We start from the raw sequence: 17,939 nt of genomic DNA, 5'->3' as shown, positions 1-17,939 counted from the left end.
ACTTTAGTGACCTCTTGGTAAAATAACGGTGTAATGGATGTAAAGGGTTATTTCCCGAATAACTCGTAGTTTATGACCTGCTTCCCGTCTAGTTTCTTAGTTCATCGAAAATCTCAGATAGTCTCCTTTTTGTTGTTATCGTCCATTGACCGATAAAGTCATATCTTCAATTCTAAAATTATCTTTTTTTTAATTCTTTCACATCCACTCTATTGAGTCTTTCCCTCTCTCTAAAAACTCTCACATCATCTCTTTCTCATTTAATTTAGACAGAGATAGTCTTTTAGAAGCGAGAAAGTTTTCTTCTCAAGCAAGGGATGTCAATAAATCCCTTTTGTGAAATTACTTTAGAATATTTAAGAAGCGTTATAAGGTCGCCAGAAAATTTAGTTGGCCGGTGACCTTCGACGGAAAAGATGATGAGGTGGCGAGAGATGATGTGGAGAAGAGAGGTGATGAAATGGAAGAGAGAGAGAGAGATTGGGTGTGTTTAATGTTTTTAATTTTCTTAAACGATTCCATTTAGGCCCCCTAGTTTGTTCTGAAAAGGTTAGAATTTTCTGATAATTAACACATATTTGAAAGGAGGTTAATTTTGAATTTGCAAAATAACTTTTATAAGAAGGGCAATTATGGAAACAAAAAAAAACTAACCATTAAAAATAAGGGTTAATTCCATTTTGGCCCCCTAAAGATGACCAACTCGCCAAAATGGCCCCCTAAAGATGACCAGCTTCCAATTTGACCCCCTTTTGAGTTATTCCGTCAGTCAACTTTAACTGTTGATTTAACTTTTCCTTTTCTACCCCTCTATTCAAACGCTTTACCATCCTATCCTTTGTCATTTTCTTTACCAGCTATCATCATTTAAAAAAACTTTAATGTAATTCTTATCTCTTTTTACTTAAACACCCTAATTTCCTCCTTCTTTTCTTCTCTTCATCTCCCCTCTCTCTACTTTCTCTCTCTAGAAATGCTTGTGGGTGGTTTTGGATTAAGTGGTAATCAAACTTTCTCCTTGTACCCATAATATCTTTTGAAAGGCCTGGGTGCATAAACAGGTAACAAAAACCCAAACAAATTAAAAGACCAAAAACCCATATTAGCAAAAGCAAGTCCTCTTCCAATATACAATCTCATCTCTCATCCACTATATACTTCATCAACTTTCCCTATTTCAGCTCTCAACCATTCATTATACTCAAAACCCTCATTGCATTATAAAAAACAGGTACCATTACCCTAATTGGCAATGAAAATCGATCTGAATATGTTACTCCTTCCATAAAAACTTGACTAGCTAAAAGGAAAACATGGGGAGTTGCTGCTTTAATCTCTTCTTTATCACCATCATAGATTCTATGAAAATGTAAGCAATGGGTAAGAACAAACCAATTAGGGCAGCAATTGAGACATAAATAGTCAAGATTCGTCTTTTTTCACCAAAGATCGGTGGGTTTTCAATCGATGGGGATAAAGGTGGGAATGCAACTTTGGAGAGGAAGAAAATGTAGAAGAAAGATACGACAACAAAGGAGAAATCTTGTATACTTACCATTCCACTTGCTGATAAGACTATTATTAAAGCCAGAGCATTTAATTAGGGAAATGAAAGTAGTCTTTGGGTTTGTAAGGGTGACTTTGGTGGTTGTTCATGCAATACATCACCTGATGACATCTTCACTTTTCTAGAGAGAGAAAAATAGGGCTCTTGAAATTTGGAGGTGATGATTGTAGTTTGGAGATTTGTTTAAGAGAGAAAGAGGAAGAAGGGGGCTTGAGGATTTTAGAGAGAGAGAGAGAAAGAGGGAAGTGTGATGATAGAGGTGGAGGAATAAGAGGTGAGATGATTGTGAGGATGACAAGTGTTTTGGGGAAGATAATTACATTTAATTTTCTTCTTGCCTCCCATTACCACTTAATCCAAAATCACCCTCAAGCATTTATACAGAGAGAAAGTAGAGAGAGGGAAGATGAAGAGAAGAAAAGAGGGAGGAAGTTAGGGTGTTTAAGTAAAAAGAGAGACTTTCATAAAAAAAAAAGTAAAAAGAGAAAAAAATTACATTAAAGTTTTTTTTAAATGGTGAAGTTGGTAAAGGAAATGACAAAGGATAGGATGGGAAGGAGTTTGAAGAGAGGGGTAGAAAAGGAAAAGTGAAGTCAACGGTTAAATTTGACTGACTGAATAACCCAGAAGGGGGCCAAATTGGAAGCTGGTCATCTTTAGGGGGCCATTTTGGTGAGTTGGTCATCTTTAGGGGGCCAAAATGGAATTAACCCAAAAAATAACTGACGGTGTTCACAAAAAGAGATCAATTTTGAATTTACGAAAAACAAGAGGTCAAAAAGGAAGCTAGTCACAAAATAGGAGACCTAACAGAAAATAGCGAAAACCTTACTAATTAAAAGGCATTTTCATTATGTTCTTTTTACTCTTATTTTTTTTGTTGCAAATACTTTAAAATTAATCAACAAGAGTATTATTACAATACTTGTGCGAGATAAAAAGTAGAACTGTGGTCCAAATGTAATTACATTTATGAATTCTAGTGCATTAGCTAAATCGTCAACCAGATCGTTGCCTTCCCGAGGAATTTGAGAGAATTCGACGCCATTAAAATGTGGGACCAAATTCTTTTAACATCACTGGAAGTAAACTTACAACCTCTATAACTTTACTAGTTTATTTCGTAAATCCTTAAAAGATGAAGAAAATATCTCCACGAAAGAAGATAAAATTCTTCAATTTCCACTTAAAGTATTTTTTTTACGAATTCTAAAGTAGGGATTGATGAGGAAAAACCAATTTTTTTTTTTTTTTTTTTGATTTTTGATTTTTGATTTTTGATTTTCTGATGTGAAAAAAAGTAAATAAGATCAAGAAGTAAGGTCGTGTTCAACATAAAATTTCGTGGCAAAATTTCAAAATTGTGTACAGCGATTTTCAGAGGCCGCGCCTTCGGGAAAAAAAAAAAGAATCTCTGGGCATAAAAATTTAGTCAGTAAACATTGGCTTAGGGGGCATATTTTCTTTTTAGTCCAAAAATTGACTTGATCAAACATTGCCCTCTGATCTTCATTATCTTTCTATCTCTTATGTTGCATTCTCTCTTTCGTTCTTTTACCCTCTGTTTAGTTCTCATTGTTTCTCTTTCTTTCTCCCCCTCTCACACAAACATAGTTTTGTCGAAGGGGACATTTTCGTTTGCCTGAGATGTGAGAGAGAGAGAGGGAGATGTCGAGTGAGAGAGAGAGATGTCGAGTGAGATAGAGGAAAAAAGTGACCTAGAGAGAAACAATAAGGGTTATAGGGAGATGGAGCAGGAAAAAGAAAGAAGAAGAAAGAAAGCGGGAGAAGAAAATAGAGCTAAATAGTGAGAGATATAGGGCAATAGTGAATGAGAGAGGAGAGGAGAGAAAAGAGGTGGCAGTGGTGGTCGGAATGGTGGTGGTGGGAAGTCGTGGTGATGAAGGTGAAGATGAAGATTATGGCACAATGTCTGATCAAGTTAATTTTTAGAGTAAAAAAGGTATCCGCTCGAAAATGTAAAAAAAACATGAATTCCCTAAATAATTTATTCGGCGAAGATTATTTTTATGCCCCAAAGCCACGGCCTTTTGAAATTATATACCATGAAATTTACAAAGTAAAAATAGCTTTTGAATTTTCTAATTGGGGAGAATGAAATCAAATTATTTATGTTTCTTGTATTTTGCCAAATGCTAAACCAAGTTGCATAATTGCTCCACAAAGTTATTTACTAGACGTAACCTCTTTTTTTTTTTTAATTAAATTGCTAAGCAACACGCGAAGTTGTTTTGTTGGTTTAGGTAACAAATATTATGTTGAATCTCAAATTGCTAAAACATAAAAACTATTTACTGGACCCAATTTTTTTTTTGTTAAATTACAAAATAAAACTAAAATCTATTGTATTGGTGTTATCAGCAAATATTTTTTTTTTTTTTTTTTTGAAAAATCGACATTGATACATCATGAAGATGTGATAAGCACGACAACTGTCAAAGTTAACCTGAAAGAGGCCTAAATCCCAACAACATAAAAGAGGCCTAAAGCCCGACATACTTATTACGTTAGTTGTACCTTTACTCCACTTCAATAACCATGGATTCCACTTTCCATGGAAATCGAACTTAATCCAAGTTTTTTGAGTTTATGTCGACACTTTGAACCACTTGGGCAACCAAGTGTTGACGTTATTCAACAAATATTATGTTGAGAATCTTAAAAAAAACATTACTCCAATTTAACCCGAAAAATGATGACTATAAAATAAAATTTCTTTTTAAAGATGATTACCTATTTGACTCTAGCTCAATTTATTTTTTTAATTTCATGTTGAAAAGGATTACTAATTTGACTCTAGCACAATCTAATTTTTTATTCTATATAACCTTAAAATTGCACAAAAATTGTTATAGAAAAATTATTGAAGAACCCCATTAAATTAGACAGAACTATGTCGAAGGTACCTTATATCTCTCTTTTACTCTTAAGAAAAAATATATTCTCTATACATATTTTTTGCGTCGAAAAATTATATTTTGAATCATTAATTATTAATTATTGCTTAGTGGAATTAGTTAGATAAACACATAAGTAATTCGAATGCACATATAAAGCGGACTTCGAATATTGTAATCTCTAATTAACTAAATATAAGTTATCCACACTAAGAGGAGGTGGCCCAATACAACTAAAAATTGTTGCATTTGCTATATCTAATAAGAGAAATGTCTTCGTCAAGGTAATTTTGAAAGAAAATGTTCAAATTCCACGATTATATATAGCTAGGTTGGAATCGCTATTGTCAACCTTGCGCATTCGAATGGATCTATTGAGTTTTACCTCGAATTACAGCATAGGATGCTCTGATTGGAATATACTTATTTTAATTATTTTTTAATATTTGATTGTTTTTTTAGCTCAATATTAGACTAATTTTATTTATGAATAATAAATTGTGCTAATCTTTTCCAAAAAAAAAAAAATTGAACCTCAAAATCTTTTAAGAGGAAAATTCAGTTATATTTAATTTTTAAAATTTTTGGTGTTTTTTTTCACAAATCGACTCCGTTTAAGTTAAACCATGGAAAGAGGCTTAAAATCCGACAAAATTGCACTTTCATTGGATCAAACATGAGACCTCTACATTGCAAAGTAATGCATTAACCAACTAGGCTACCAGTTGTTGACAATTTAAACAATAATTTTAATTAGTTATTTTTGTTTAATAATTTATTTGAGTAAAATAAAATTGTGTGTCCTATGAAGAAAGAAATTTGGTTACATGTGATTTTTGTTTTTGTTGTTGGTTGCCACATTATTTTAATTAGTTTTTTGAGTAAAACGAATACCCAAACATGGAGACCTCCATCGACACCATATATTAAGATCAATGTAGATGCTTCATTGTCAGTTTAAATGAACAGGCGGGAATTGGCTACATCATACGAGGTGCAGAAGCTAACTACATAATAGCGGTGGCAGATATTGTTTGAGGGCAACATGCGGAAGAATGTGAAAGCTTAGCAATATTATCTAGTCTCCAAGGTGCTATGCAACTTCAAATTCCTTATGTGCACTTAGAAAGCGATAATCAAGCAATAATCTTAGCGCTCAACGGCAAGGGAGTTAATCTTCACTGGCAATCACAAAGAATCATCCAACAGATCAAAGACATGAAGGACAAATTTACAGGAATATTATTCACTCATATATCTCGAAATTGTAATACTTATGCTGATGCATTAGCTAAATGGGGTCGTACCCACGGTCATAAGAAAACTTGCCATGATGTCCTCTCTTTCTTTTCAGATTTCTAGTCGGTTTGTAATAGACTCTGGTTTAATAGTAATACTTTTCATAAAAAAAAGGGATATTTGCTGTTTGGACTCCCTTTCGTATAATTGACTTGCTGTTTGGATCCCTTTTTCCAGAGTTGCATTTTGGACTCCCTTTTGACGGAATCTGCCGAGAATATTCCATCTCTAACATTATACTTATAAAAATACCAACTCTACCCTTACCTAATTAATTGCAATTCGGAACCCTATGTCCCTCTCTCTCTCCTGTTCACTTTCTCTCTAAAAAAAAATGTCCCTCTCTCTCCTGTTCACTTTCTCTCTCTAAAACCACCATTTCAATCATGATTGAATGGTGAGTTTGGATGCTTCTTAAGGTGTTTTGGGAGAGAGGTTTATTGTATCAATATATATATATATATATATATATATATATATATATATATATATATATAAGTGGCGGTCTCTGATCAAAAGTCTGAAACTATTAATAAAAATCCATCACTTTTCCTTTATAGCAATTCACTGTTAACTAAATTGTCTTCTTACAGAAGAACTGTTGCAAGCACCTCAAACCACTTAAGGTATCACTTTGAAATCACCTCTCACATTGCTTTTTGAAATCAAACCAGTGAGTAACCATCTCAATTAATTGGTATACCAAATTAGTGGGTGTCAATCAAGTTAAATTGAAGTCAATCGTAGGTACCTTAGAACCAAGAGGAAACTCGGTCTTTAGAGGCCAAACTCCAGCACGAGTAAAACGATCCATCGATGAGATTCGTCTGAGAACGTCAATCAAAAGACCAACAGCCAAATCAGCTACGTTTTCAGAGTGAACATTCCCGGCATTACGGACAATACGTCTCCCATGACACTCATTCAAATTAATATGATCAACACCAGAACTAATTGTCAAAACGCAACCTAAAGACGGCAAACAATTTAGGATTTCGACCGTGACTGGTAAATTTGGACTGCAAATTAGGGCTTTTACAGACTTCCCCTCCTCTGTCTTTAGGAATTGATTCATGGCCAAATCGTTTTCATTTCTCTTCTTGACTTTGAATTTCTTGGAAAATTGTTCTTCAAATCTCTCTCTCTCTCTCTCTCTCTCTCTCTAAACTCCATATCTCTTTACTCTTTCTCTCTAATGGAGGAAAATTCAAGCCAAATTTTTTTCGAAGCTGTTACTGGGATTCACTTGTAGCAGTTCACGTTTCTTTTCTCTCTCTAGCAACCTACGACTCTCTCTCTCTCTCCCATCATCTCCCTCTCTCTCTACACACTCTCTGTCTGCACTGTTTATGGCAAACTAAAAAAACTTGGGAGGCTTAATTGTATTAATCCTTATTAGGATGAAGAACTCCCATGGGAAGGAAGATTTGGGGAGTCTAAATTTTTAGTCGAGGAACTCCAAACTAGTTGAGATAAATAATTTGGGAGTCTAAATTGCAATTAATTAGGTAAGGGTAGAGTTGGTATTTTTATAAGTATAATGTTAGAGATGGAATATTCTCGGTAGATTCCGTCAAAAGGGAGTCCAAAATGCAACTTTGAAAAAAGGGAGTCCAAACAGCAAGTCAATTATACGAAAGGGGGTCCAAACAGCAAATCCCCCAAAAAAAAAAAAAAAAGAGTAAAACTAGAGTTGGGTACAGTGTCATCCTGTATTTTTCATTATCTCCCCTCTTCGAGTGTGAGGGTAATATCGGAATATAAAGATCCACACCTATAATAACAGGAAGGCATTGCCACTCGTAAGGCTATCATCGTGATTTTCCTCCCAACTGTTCTAAATAGCGGTCAACAAGACTGTTAGTTCCAAACACTCTGTTGGATAGTCGGCAAACTTGTTCGATCGGAAAGGTTACCGGAAAATGTGTCCGAAGAAGCAGAAGCAACAGAGCTCTAACAATGAAGTTCCAGAAACTTGCTCAAAATCCGATAAAAATGGAGTTGATTGGAGAGAAGAAGCAATCAACGGCGGATCTTTAAAACGAGTAGATCTTCATAAAGGAATCAACGGTTGGAGTTCACCACCAGGAGATTTATTCAATTTACGAAGCAAAAACTTCTTCACGAAGAAACAGAAATCTCCATCTGGTGATTATCTTCTTAAACCGTCAGGAGTAGATTGGCTTAAATCAACATCAAAACTCGAAAACGTACTCAGTAGATCAGATAACCGAGTCATGAACTCACTCAGAAAATCAAAATCAAAATCTTTCATTTTCGCTGTTAATCTTCAAATTCCAGGTAAAGAAACTCACAGTTCAGTATTCTATTTTTCTACTGATGAGCCGATTCAAATCGGATCACTTCTTTATCGTTTCGTTAATGGAGATGATTCGTTTCGTAATCAAAGATTTAAACTTGTGAATCGAATAGTTAAAGGACCTTGGATCGTTAAAACAGCTGTTGGAAATTACTCAGCTTGTTTATTAGGTAAAGCTTTAAATTGCAAGTACTTTAGAGGTGAGAATTATTTGGAAATTGATGTTGATATTGGAAGTTCAGCTATTGCTAGTGCAATTTTGCATTTGGCGTTAGGTTATGTAACGGCGGTTACAATTGATATGGGGTTTTTGATTGAATCACAAACTGGAGAAGAATTACCTGAGAAATTATTAGGTGCTGTTAGAATTTCTCAGATGGAAATGTCATCGCCCACGTTTGTTGAGCCGGAAATGGAAGTAACAACTCCTGCAGCAACTATAACGGCTGTTAGTAATGGTGGTGGTGGTGGCAAAGGAGGGAAGAATTGTTGCATGGGGTTAGGTTTTTCAAAGGTGAATCATCACAGTGAGGAACAGGTAGAGATATCTGGTGGTGGTGGAGGTGGTGGTGGTGGTGGTGGTGACATTGACTTGCGAAAAGAAGGTTAAGTTTAGGGTTTTGAGTTTGGGGGATTTATCTTCTTTCTCTGATATTTGGAGTTCTAAAAATTATGGAATGTAGATAACAATAACTTTGGTAGGAGAGACCAGAGATTGGATTTGTTTTTCTTTCTTATTGATTGTATTTCCAAATTAAATGACAAAAAATGTTTAGTTTCTTCATAGAGTAGTTGTTATTATTCGTATGGATCATATTACTAGTTGTCCAAAATGTTGACATAAAATTCCTAGAGGTCACACGTTTAGTTAGGTTTTTTTTTTTGGTGGTTAGTCTTACTATAGTTGGATTTAAAAAAAAAAATTGTAAGAGTTTAAATTAGACATTAGTCAATGTCTTTAAAAAGATATTCAAATTTAATTTAATTTAATTTTTTAATTTTCTTTACGGAGAGGAGGTTTTGATTTTTTTAACACTTTCTACAATTCCGCCCAAAAAGTATAGGAAAATCTGAAAAAGAGAACAAAAAAAACCACTATCCCAAGCAAGTGGGATGTATATGGGAGAAGAGAACCCATGATCCCAGATAGGGTTTTCAAGCAGGAGACTTGGGCTACCCCATCCATCTCAACTTATAGTAGGGTGCATAATATTATGTCCTTTTCCAACTTACTTGAAATTAAATTAGTCGATCTCATTGTATATCATAGTAGATAAGAATCCCACAATAACTGTAGGCCATAAATTCCTTTTCTTTAATCTATTCTCAGATTTTCTTCTTACTCAGATCCTTCATTTCGAATTTTCGATACCTCATAGTTATTTTCTTGTCCAAGTTTCATTATCAGACATACACTAGTTATATGCAGCCACGGATTTTCTAGCAATAGGAATTATATTTTTCCTTTTTCTGCAAAAATAGAAAATTAGGTAAGGTTGATTTGGAAATGCAAAATCTTGAGACGTCACTTAGGTCAAAATAAGTGAAACGAAAATGTCTCAGCAATCGACACAGTTGGGGTGAATTTCAATCAGACGGTTAGATTAACACCACTTTCTCTCTCTTGATGAAACAGGGTGATTGTGAGGCGTTGAATCGTGTATCACGCCAAGTTCACCGAATTTGTGTGATAATTTTTTTTTGTTGACGGATGTGTGATAATATTTAGGTAGTAGTACGTGGTAGCTCTTGTTTGAAAGTTAGAAACTAAAAAACATGATTAAAATAATGAAATTAGCTAACAGAAATCTACCCAAATTCTTCTGTAGTTCTGTTCAAACATTCTAAAGTTTCATAAATGTCTCTCACCTGAGGGTGTGATCCATCTCCAGCAACAAATCCATGAAACCCTTCTCTTGTTTCAATGCAGCTCCATCCTGGTTTCTTCTTTCCCTTAATATACTTCTCACTTCTCGCTCTTTCAGCTTCTTCCCATCTCTCAGCACTGCAATGAAGATTACCCAACAAAGTATTATAACCAGCATTATCAGGCTCCAGCTTCATAAGATTTTTAGCTGCATAAACACCGATTTTCGTATCCGAATGAACCCTAGAAGCAGAAAGAAGAGCGCCCCATATTCGACTATCGGGTTTTATATCCATTTTCTCAATGACCTCAACTGCTTCTTGAAGTTTTCCAGATCGACCAAGAAGATCTACCAAACAAGTATAGTGATTTATATCTGGTTTAAGGCTGAATCTCGAGTTTATGTAACTGAAAATCCTATAACCTTCATTAACTAGGCCAGAATGACTACAAGCTGATAACAAACTTAAGAAAGTAATACTATTTGGTTTAACTCCTTTTTCTTGCATTTGATCAAAAGTTTGCAGAGCTTCGATACACTGTCCATGGCTACTATGAGCTTCAATCATTGAACTCCAAGCTACAACATCTTTAATAATCATTCTGTCGAAACATCTCTTTGCATAAGTTATGCTTCCACATTTCGCGTACATGTTAAGGATTGAAGTTTCCATGGCTGTCTTTTCTTCGTCAGAGATGTAATTTATGTTCTTCAAGACAAGTCCATGAACTTTACCCAATTCAAGAGCACCCAAATGGGTATATGCAAAAACTAAGTTTCTTAATATTTCAATCCTAGTTTCCATGTCTGCTATTTGCATTTGTTGAATCATTTCGATTGCCTCGATCGAATAACCATTTTGAATGAAACCTGAAATCATAGCACTCCAAGTAATGTTGTTCCTATGAGGCAGTTCTTTAAACAATCTAACTGATATCTTGATTTCTCCACACTTAGCATAAAAATCAACTAAAGAAGTCTGTAAAACAATGTCACAAAATCCTGTTTTAACTGCATAACCATGGATTTTTTCGCCTTGAAGCAGATTTCCAGACTTGGCCAAAGCTGAAATAACCAAAGTTAAGGTCTCGACACTCGGTACGACTTCAGTTCTCATTTCTATGAAACTATTAACTACTCTATAAGAAGACTTCTCTTTCATAGAAAAAGCCGAAATCATGATATTCCATGATATAACATTCTTGTTTTCTATTTCATGAAACATAATTTCCACCCCTTCATAATTTCCTATCTTACTATACATAGTTAAGATTGAATTACAAACACAGAGATTACTATCTAAACCTTTCTTGATCACATAACAATGAAGTTCTTTCCCATGAAACAGATTTTTTGAAACTGAACAAGCTCTAAACATGATCAGCATTGTAACCGAATTAGGCTCCAAACCCTCTATCAACATTTCACTAAACAATCTAAAACTATCAATTATATTACTAATGGAAACATAACCTGAAATCAATGTAGTCCAAGAAACCAAATCTCTGAAATTCATTTCTTCAAACACTTTGCAAGCAGAGCTAATAGAAAAATGCTTACAATAAAGCTCGATTGAAGTATTGCAAAAATACAAATCTTTTCCAAATCCCATTTTAATTCCAATACAATGAATCATTTCTCCATATCTGAGATGATCAGGAAGCAAAGAAATTGCTCTATTTAATAAAGGAAACGTGAAATTATCAGGAGGAACACATGATTCTCGCATTTGTTGATATAGAAAAAGAGATTGGTTAAAAAATCCAGAATCCACATGGGATTTTATGATCAAATTCCAAAAGTAAGTAGTGGGGTTTGGAATAGATTTAAAAACTAAAACAGCACTATTAAGATCGGAGAAATGGGTATAAAGAGTTATTAGATTTGGAACAAAAATGGAGATATGTTGTTCGAATTGGTGACATATTAAATGAGCGTGGATTTGTTTGAGTGTTTTCATATTAGTGCAAGAACTCAGAATGGTATTGGTTTGATGACGATGATGATGAGTTGTTAAGTAATGGAAGTGATGTAAGAGAGATAATCTGAGAGTGGAGATGATGGGGACATTTTCAGAAAGAGGAGAACGAAAGAAGCGGCGAGGAGAAGATAAGCCATGAAGAATCTTCGGAATCTCGTCGTCGAAGAAGAAGAATGGAATTATTTGCGAATTCCCTAGTTTCCAACGGTTATTGCTTCCGCTGTCTCGTTTCCAAAGGATTCTCGGTCTCTTAAGTGGGGGTTATTCCTTCCGAATTTTTGTGAGATCTTCAATGTTTTTAAGATCTTAAAAGTTTGGCGTTATTGGTTTGGGCCTCTTTTTAAGGACTTTGAAGTTTCGTATTATTAGTTCAGATCTTTATTTAAGAAATTTAAAATTTGGCGTTATTGGTTCATATCTTTTATTAAGAATTTCAAAGTTTAGTGTTATTGGTTCAGACCTTTATTTAAGAACTTTAAAAGAACGCGTTATTCATTTTTTTAGAAAAATCAAGAACTTTTAATCTAATGTCCGACCCAAGATCTTTTGGAGACAAATTTACTCACAATTTGTCAAACTCAAAGTTTCACCTATATAGGTGGATCTTTGGAGTTCTTACTGCCATGGGTGGATATTAAAAATAATGGGTTAAATAACTAAAAAAAACTCTTTTCTCTATTATAAATAAATAAAAACTCCTACCAAGTCTCAAAAAAACCCTGAAACAGGTAATCTTCTCTTTCTCGGTTGGTAGCCGTTTTCTTCTTCTTCTCGGTTGGTAGTTGTTTTCCTCACCTTCTCGGTTTTGAGCTTCTGTAAGTAATTTTTATTTTTGTAGCAAATAAGGTTACCGACTATTCTATGATACCATGTTTCATCATGATGTTTGTGTAGTCGAAGAACATTACCCAGATGACTAGGTAGAATTCAGTAGTAGCCATCTCTATTACCCAGATCTTCTGGGATTTTTAATGTCTCGAAACATAAAAAGTTTTAACACCTAAAAGATTCTGGACCTTCAAAATTTTAATAAAAAATGTCTCGGAACACAAAAAAACTTTTGGATCTTTGAAGATCCGGACTTTGAAGATCTATTAAAAAGACCTTAACGAATAACAGGCCCTAAGAGTCCTTTTTCTAGGTCACCCATGTAAAGTTTGTCCGCCACTAAAAGCATAGCAAAAGGACTACGGGCGTCACTACTAGGAGACGACCCAAAAAACTGAAATACTATAGGCGCCGAAAATTATCCAACCACCGGACTCCCTAACCGCAAATTTGTAACATGTACATAAGTCGGACAACCAAAGATCTTCAAGTTTACCTTCTTTAACATGTGCATAAGCCGGACAACCAAAGATCCTCAAGTTCTCATAATTACCAGGATAACCAGACCATACTTCATTAGGAGTTTTACACTCAATAGATGTACAGGGTGAAATATTCACCAGATACGCTGTCGTGTTCACTGGTTCAGCCCAGAACACCTCCGGCAACCCTGCATTCGAAAGCATACAACGAGCTCGTTCCAATAGAGTTCTGTTCATACGTTCTGCCACCCCATCCTGCTATGGGGTTTTCTGATCGTATGGTGTCTCACTATCCCTTCGTCTACACAGAACCTATCAAATCATTTCCGCAAAATTTCATGCCATTGTCAGTCCTCTAGCGTTTGATCGATTTTCCAGTCTGCTTCTCGATCAAGGTCTTCCACTGCTTGAACTTGACGAATGCCTCATCTTTGCGTTTCAGTATGTAGACCCATACTTTCCTGGAAAAATCATCTATCAAGGTTAACATGTATCTACCCCCACTATGTGAGCTGACCCGAGAGGGACCCCAAAGATCTGAATGGATGTAATCCAGAGTTCCTTTGATATTGTGAACCGCTGTACTGAACTTTACCCGACATTGCTTCCCGAAGACGCAGTGTTCACAGAATTCTAGTTTTTCAACCTTCTGCCCACAGAGTAAACTCTAGTTGCTCAGTATAGCCATCACCCTTTCACTCATATGCCCTAACCGCATATGCCATAGCTTGGTAGTCTCAACTTCCTTGTCTGATGATGATACCGCTACAGATCCGGTAATTGTGTTACCCTGTAGCACATATAGACCATTCTTTTTCAACCCCTTCATAACTGTAAGACTCCCCTTAGAAATCCGAAGAGCACCACCTTCACCAACATATTTGCAACCATTATCATCCAGAGTTCCCAAAGAGATTAGATTCTTCTTCAAATCTGGAACATGTCTGATGTCTGTTATAGTCCTCACAACACCATCGTGCATCTTGATCTGAATAGTACCAATTCCAACCACCTTACAAGGAGCGTCGTTTATCATTAATACCTTACCGCCGTTAATGACTGTGTAAGTGGAAAACCATTCCTTATGAGGACATAAATGGAATGTACAACCAGTATCCAAAATCCACCTATCTTCTGCGAAACAGGCATTGTTCGCCAGAACCATAGTTTCATGACATTCTTCAATGATTGCCAAGACACTACCATCATCTTCTTCGATGACTGCTGCCTCTGCTGGCTTCTTCCTAAGCTCAGGACAATTCCTTTTGAAGTGCCCCTCCTTCTTACAATTAAAGCATCTGTACTTCTTAGGTTTCGATTTAGACCGTGAACGACCCTTCCCATCGACCACATGCTGCGACCTTCCCCTTACAACCAAACCATCTCCTAAGCTACTTTCTTCCATTGACCTCCGTTTTAACTCCTTCGAGTTCAATGCTGCTTTAACATCCTCAAAGGTTGTAGTTGTTTTACCAGACATAAAAGAATCAACAAAGCTTTCATATGATGGTGGCAGGGATGCAAGCAATAGTACTGCCTTATCTTCTTCTTCGAATTTGACATCTATATTTGCCAAATCTAAGAATACTCGGTTGATTTCATCCATATGGTCTTTCAACGATTCCCCTTCTAACATCTGTAAACTAAATAATTTCTTCTTTAGATACAAACGATTAGTTAGAGATTTTGTCATATACCTGTCTCTAGCTTACTCCATATCCCATCGGCTGTAGTTTCCATCGCTACTTTCCGCAAGACCTCATTGCTCAAACAGAGTAGAATCTGACCATGAGCTCTCTCCATGAGATCTTCCTTTTCTGTTTCTGAAAGTGATTCAACGAGTGCAGCCTTCCCATTCAATGTCTTCAGCAGACCCTGTTAAACTAATACTGCTCGCATCTTAATCTTCCAAAGATTAAAATCGTTACTTCCATCGAAGTTCTCTATCTCGTATTTCGCCATCACAGAAACCTCAAAACCTTAACTCTGATACCAGTTTGTTATGCCAATCGGGGTTAATGTGAACAATACGAGTAATAAAAAACAAGCAATATGAATAGTAAAGAACAATCAAGAACAAAACACAGAGATTTACGTGGTTCGGTTGGTGAGACCTACTCCACGGCGACAACAACGCGATGATTTCTACTATGATAAGCAAACAAGTTTACACAAGAGATTCGTGAGATTGTGCTTACTGATATCTCTTTAGGGTTTAGTTTATATAGTCAATAAACCCTAATCTCTCCGCCTCACCGACTCTCTACAACCGGCTCTCTCTACAATCGATATTATACACGGATAACACTAATCACCGACATAAGCCTAGCTTCCGCATTTCCAGCTCTGTCTCGGAGTCCAACTCTGCCTCACACCCCTACTTCGCATACCAGCTCTGTCTCAGTAATCAGCTCCACTAACAGGTCCAAAATTCGGCGCCGAGACCTTGTAAATGGGTTGGCGGGTCGTAAACCGGGTTTGATATCAATCCATAATCGAGTCACTTCTAACAGAAACATTCCAATTACAAAGCATCATCTCCATTAAATCCTCTCTCTCTCTCTCTCTCAATTACAAAACCATCATGTCCATTACATTAACTTTTATAGCAGAAATGAGTATAGTTTTTCTTAAAAGGTTAGTTCATGTTACAAGACCTTTGCCACTTATTTGGTTCAATTAATGAAAAATGATCACGGGTAATGACAGGTTTATGTTGTTTACAGTAGTAGCTAAATAAATGAAGCCAATATAAGAATTTGAAGGAAAATAATAATTTTTTTTCTCGGTGATCCAAAGAGTGAAAAATACGGAAATGATTCTGCTCAAAGTAAAAATTTCTTAGAGTAATTCTTTCTTTGGAGTAAATTTTTTCTCTTTCCATAAGTTGCTATTAAACACAACCTTCATATAAAACCAAAGCAAAATAGTCTAATATAATCGAAGTTAATAGAGAAAAACTAGCAAAACAAGTCAAGAATTAGGTAAATCAGAATGGGCCAGATCATGGGCCAAATTATTTGCTTCACGTGAGATGTAATGGAGTGCCCATAGAGGGAATTCGTGCAGCCAAGCTTGTGCTTCTAGAAAGTAGGGTTTGATGCACCACGGGATCAGATCACGACCGTCTACTATTTCCTCAATAAGAAGTTTGCAATCCCCTCTTATTATCACATTTGGTTGCCCTAGTTCCCTTCCTAGCTGAACGACTAACATCAAAGCTCTTACTTCACTTTCCAGACCAGTTTGTCCATCGATCTCTGTGCCTCTCGCATTAATATTTCTCCTTTCCAATTTCTAACTATGGTTGTTATTGATGCTCAGTGTCTGGTTACGGCTCTGTCAAAGTTAATCTTTATTTTGTGGTCTTGTGGAGGAAGCCAATCGATCTGGTGTGGTTCGTTTCTCGTGTCTACTTGGGTGATGGTATAACCTGATGCATAACTCTTAGCTTGATGGAAAATATTAGTAACTAGCTAGCAAAGTAAAAAAGTGGTTTGCTCTTAAAAAAGAAGCAACAAAACACATAAGTCATAACAAAGAAATGGAAAGTGTCATCCATGAGACTTGAACTCGGGACTTCCCGTATTAGTAATGAAACATCAAACCAATTGAGCTGCTTCCATTTAGATGCTTAAAACATGACCTTTTCTTTACTTAATTTCCTATACTTCTCAAAGCTAAAACGAGCCTCATGTGGTGGGGGGCTCTGTGCGGGTGCACGGCCCGCACCCCCCACCACACGGCCTTGACGATTAACATAGAAAAAAATTTCCTATACTTCTCAAAGCTAAAACGAGCCTCATGTGGTGGGGGGCTCTGTGCAGGTGCACGGCCCGCACCCCCCCACCACACGGCCCTGACGATTAACATAGAAAAAAAATATCATAGATTGATAGAGAAAGAGATACATGTACAGAGAGAGAGAGAGAGAGAGAAAGATATTTATCATTTATCACAAATTATATTTACAATTAAACATTTTAGTAAACTTATGGAAAATACACAATATCAATAAAAAAAAGTTATATATACTGAATGTTATGTATTAATCATACAGTCAAACCTTCAAAAAAAATGATTTATTTACTTGCGAAATATTAACATAGAAAACTAAAATAACATAGATTGAAAGAGAAAAAGATATAAGTAAATAGAGATTTATCATTTATCACCAAGTGTATTTACAATTAAACATTTCATTGAACTTATGGAGAATACACAAAAATACTAATTAAACATTATCAAAATTAAGAAAAATTAATACTAAATCAAAAAAATTTATGTATTAAATCATACATTACTAATTTAATATTAATAAAATAAAAAAAAACTAATACTAAATCAACTAAGAAAAACGATCAATTAAGAAAATCTAACTTCAAACCATTTTGTTACCGAAAGAGATTTCTTCCACTAACAAATGAGAAATGTTGTAAGTGAGAGAGAGAGAGAGAAAAAAAAAATATAAAAAAGAAAGATCCCAGAAGGTAAATATATATAGAGAGAGGAGTGAGGAATATGATCCATTAATCTTCTTCTTTTATAACCGAAGGACAATTACTTTTTGGAAAATTATGAAGATAGAAAGGTTTTGAGAGAGATATAAAGAGTTATGATTTAAAGAGATATTAGGGATTAAGATCTAAGGGCAACGATTTCATAACCTAAAACAC

The 17,939-nt window shown here is 35.4% G+C and overlaps 2 protein-coding genes and 1 pseudogene across 2 annotated transcripts; 1 reads left to right on the top strand and 2 right to left on the bottom strand.

The window, feature by feature from the left end:
• Positions 1-1,005: 1,005 nt before the first annotated feature.
• On the bottom strand, positions 1,006-6,859 carry LOC147531630 (uncharacterized; annotated as a pseudogene).
• Positions 6,860-7,470: 611 nt separating this feature from the next.
• Positions 7,471-8,888, top strand: LOC147531629 (protein ENHANCED DISEASE RESISTANCE 2-like). The gene has a single exon (XM_086649616.1). It carries the CDS (start codon positions 7,707-7,709, stop codon positions 8,712-8,714), a length of 1,008 nt encoding a protein of 335 aa, XP_086505742.1. The 5' UTR covers positions 7,471-7,706; the 3' UTR covers positions 8,715-8,888.
• Positions 8,889-9,170: 282 nt separating this feature from the next.
• On the bottom strand, positions 9,171-12,201 carry LOC147531628 (pentatricopeptide repeat-containing protein At4g33990-like). The gene is made up of 2 exons (XM_086649615.1): positions 9,974-12,201; positions 9,171-9,574 (listed from the first exon to the last, which is right to left on the bottom strand). The coding sequence occupies exons 1-2, from the start codon at positions 11,930-11,932 to the stop codon at positions 9,545-9,547; spliced, it is 1,989 nt and encodes a 662-aa protein (XP_086505741.1). The 5' UTR covers positions 11,933-12,201; the 3' UTR covers positions 9,171-9,544.
• Positions 12,202-17,939: the final 5,738 nt, after the last annotated feature.

This window comes from Eschscholzia californica, unplaced genomic scaffold, assembly GCF_041429995.1.
Source record: "Eschscholzia californica isolate CP2 unplaced genomic scaffold, dmEscCali1.0.p SCAF_6, whole genome shotgun sequence".
Classification (NCBI taxonomy): Eukaryota; Viridiplantae; Streptophyta; class Magnoliopsida; order Ranunculales; family Papaveraceae; genus Eschscholzia; species Eschscholzia californica.
This window is presented reverse-complemented; position numbering and strand designations above follow the sequence as displayed.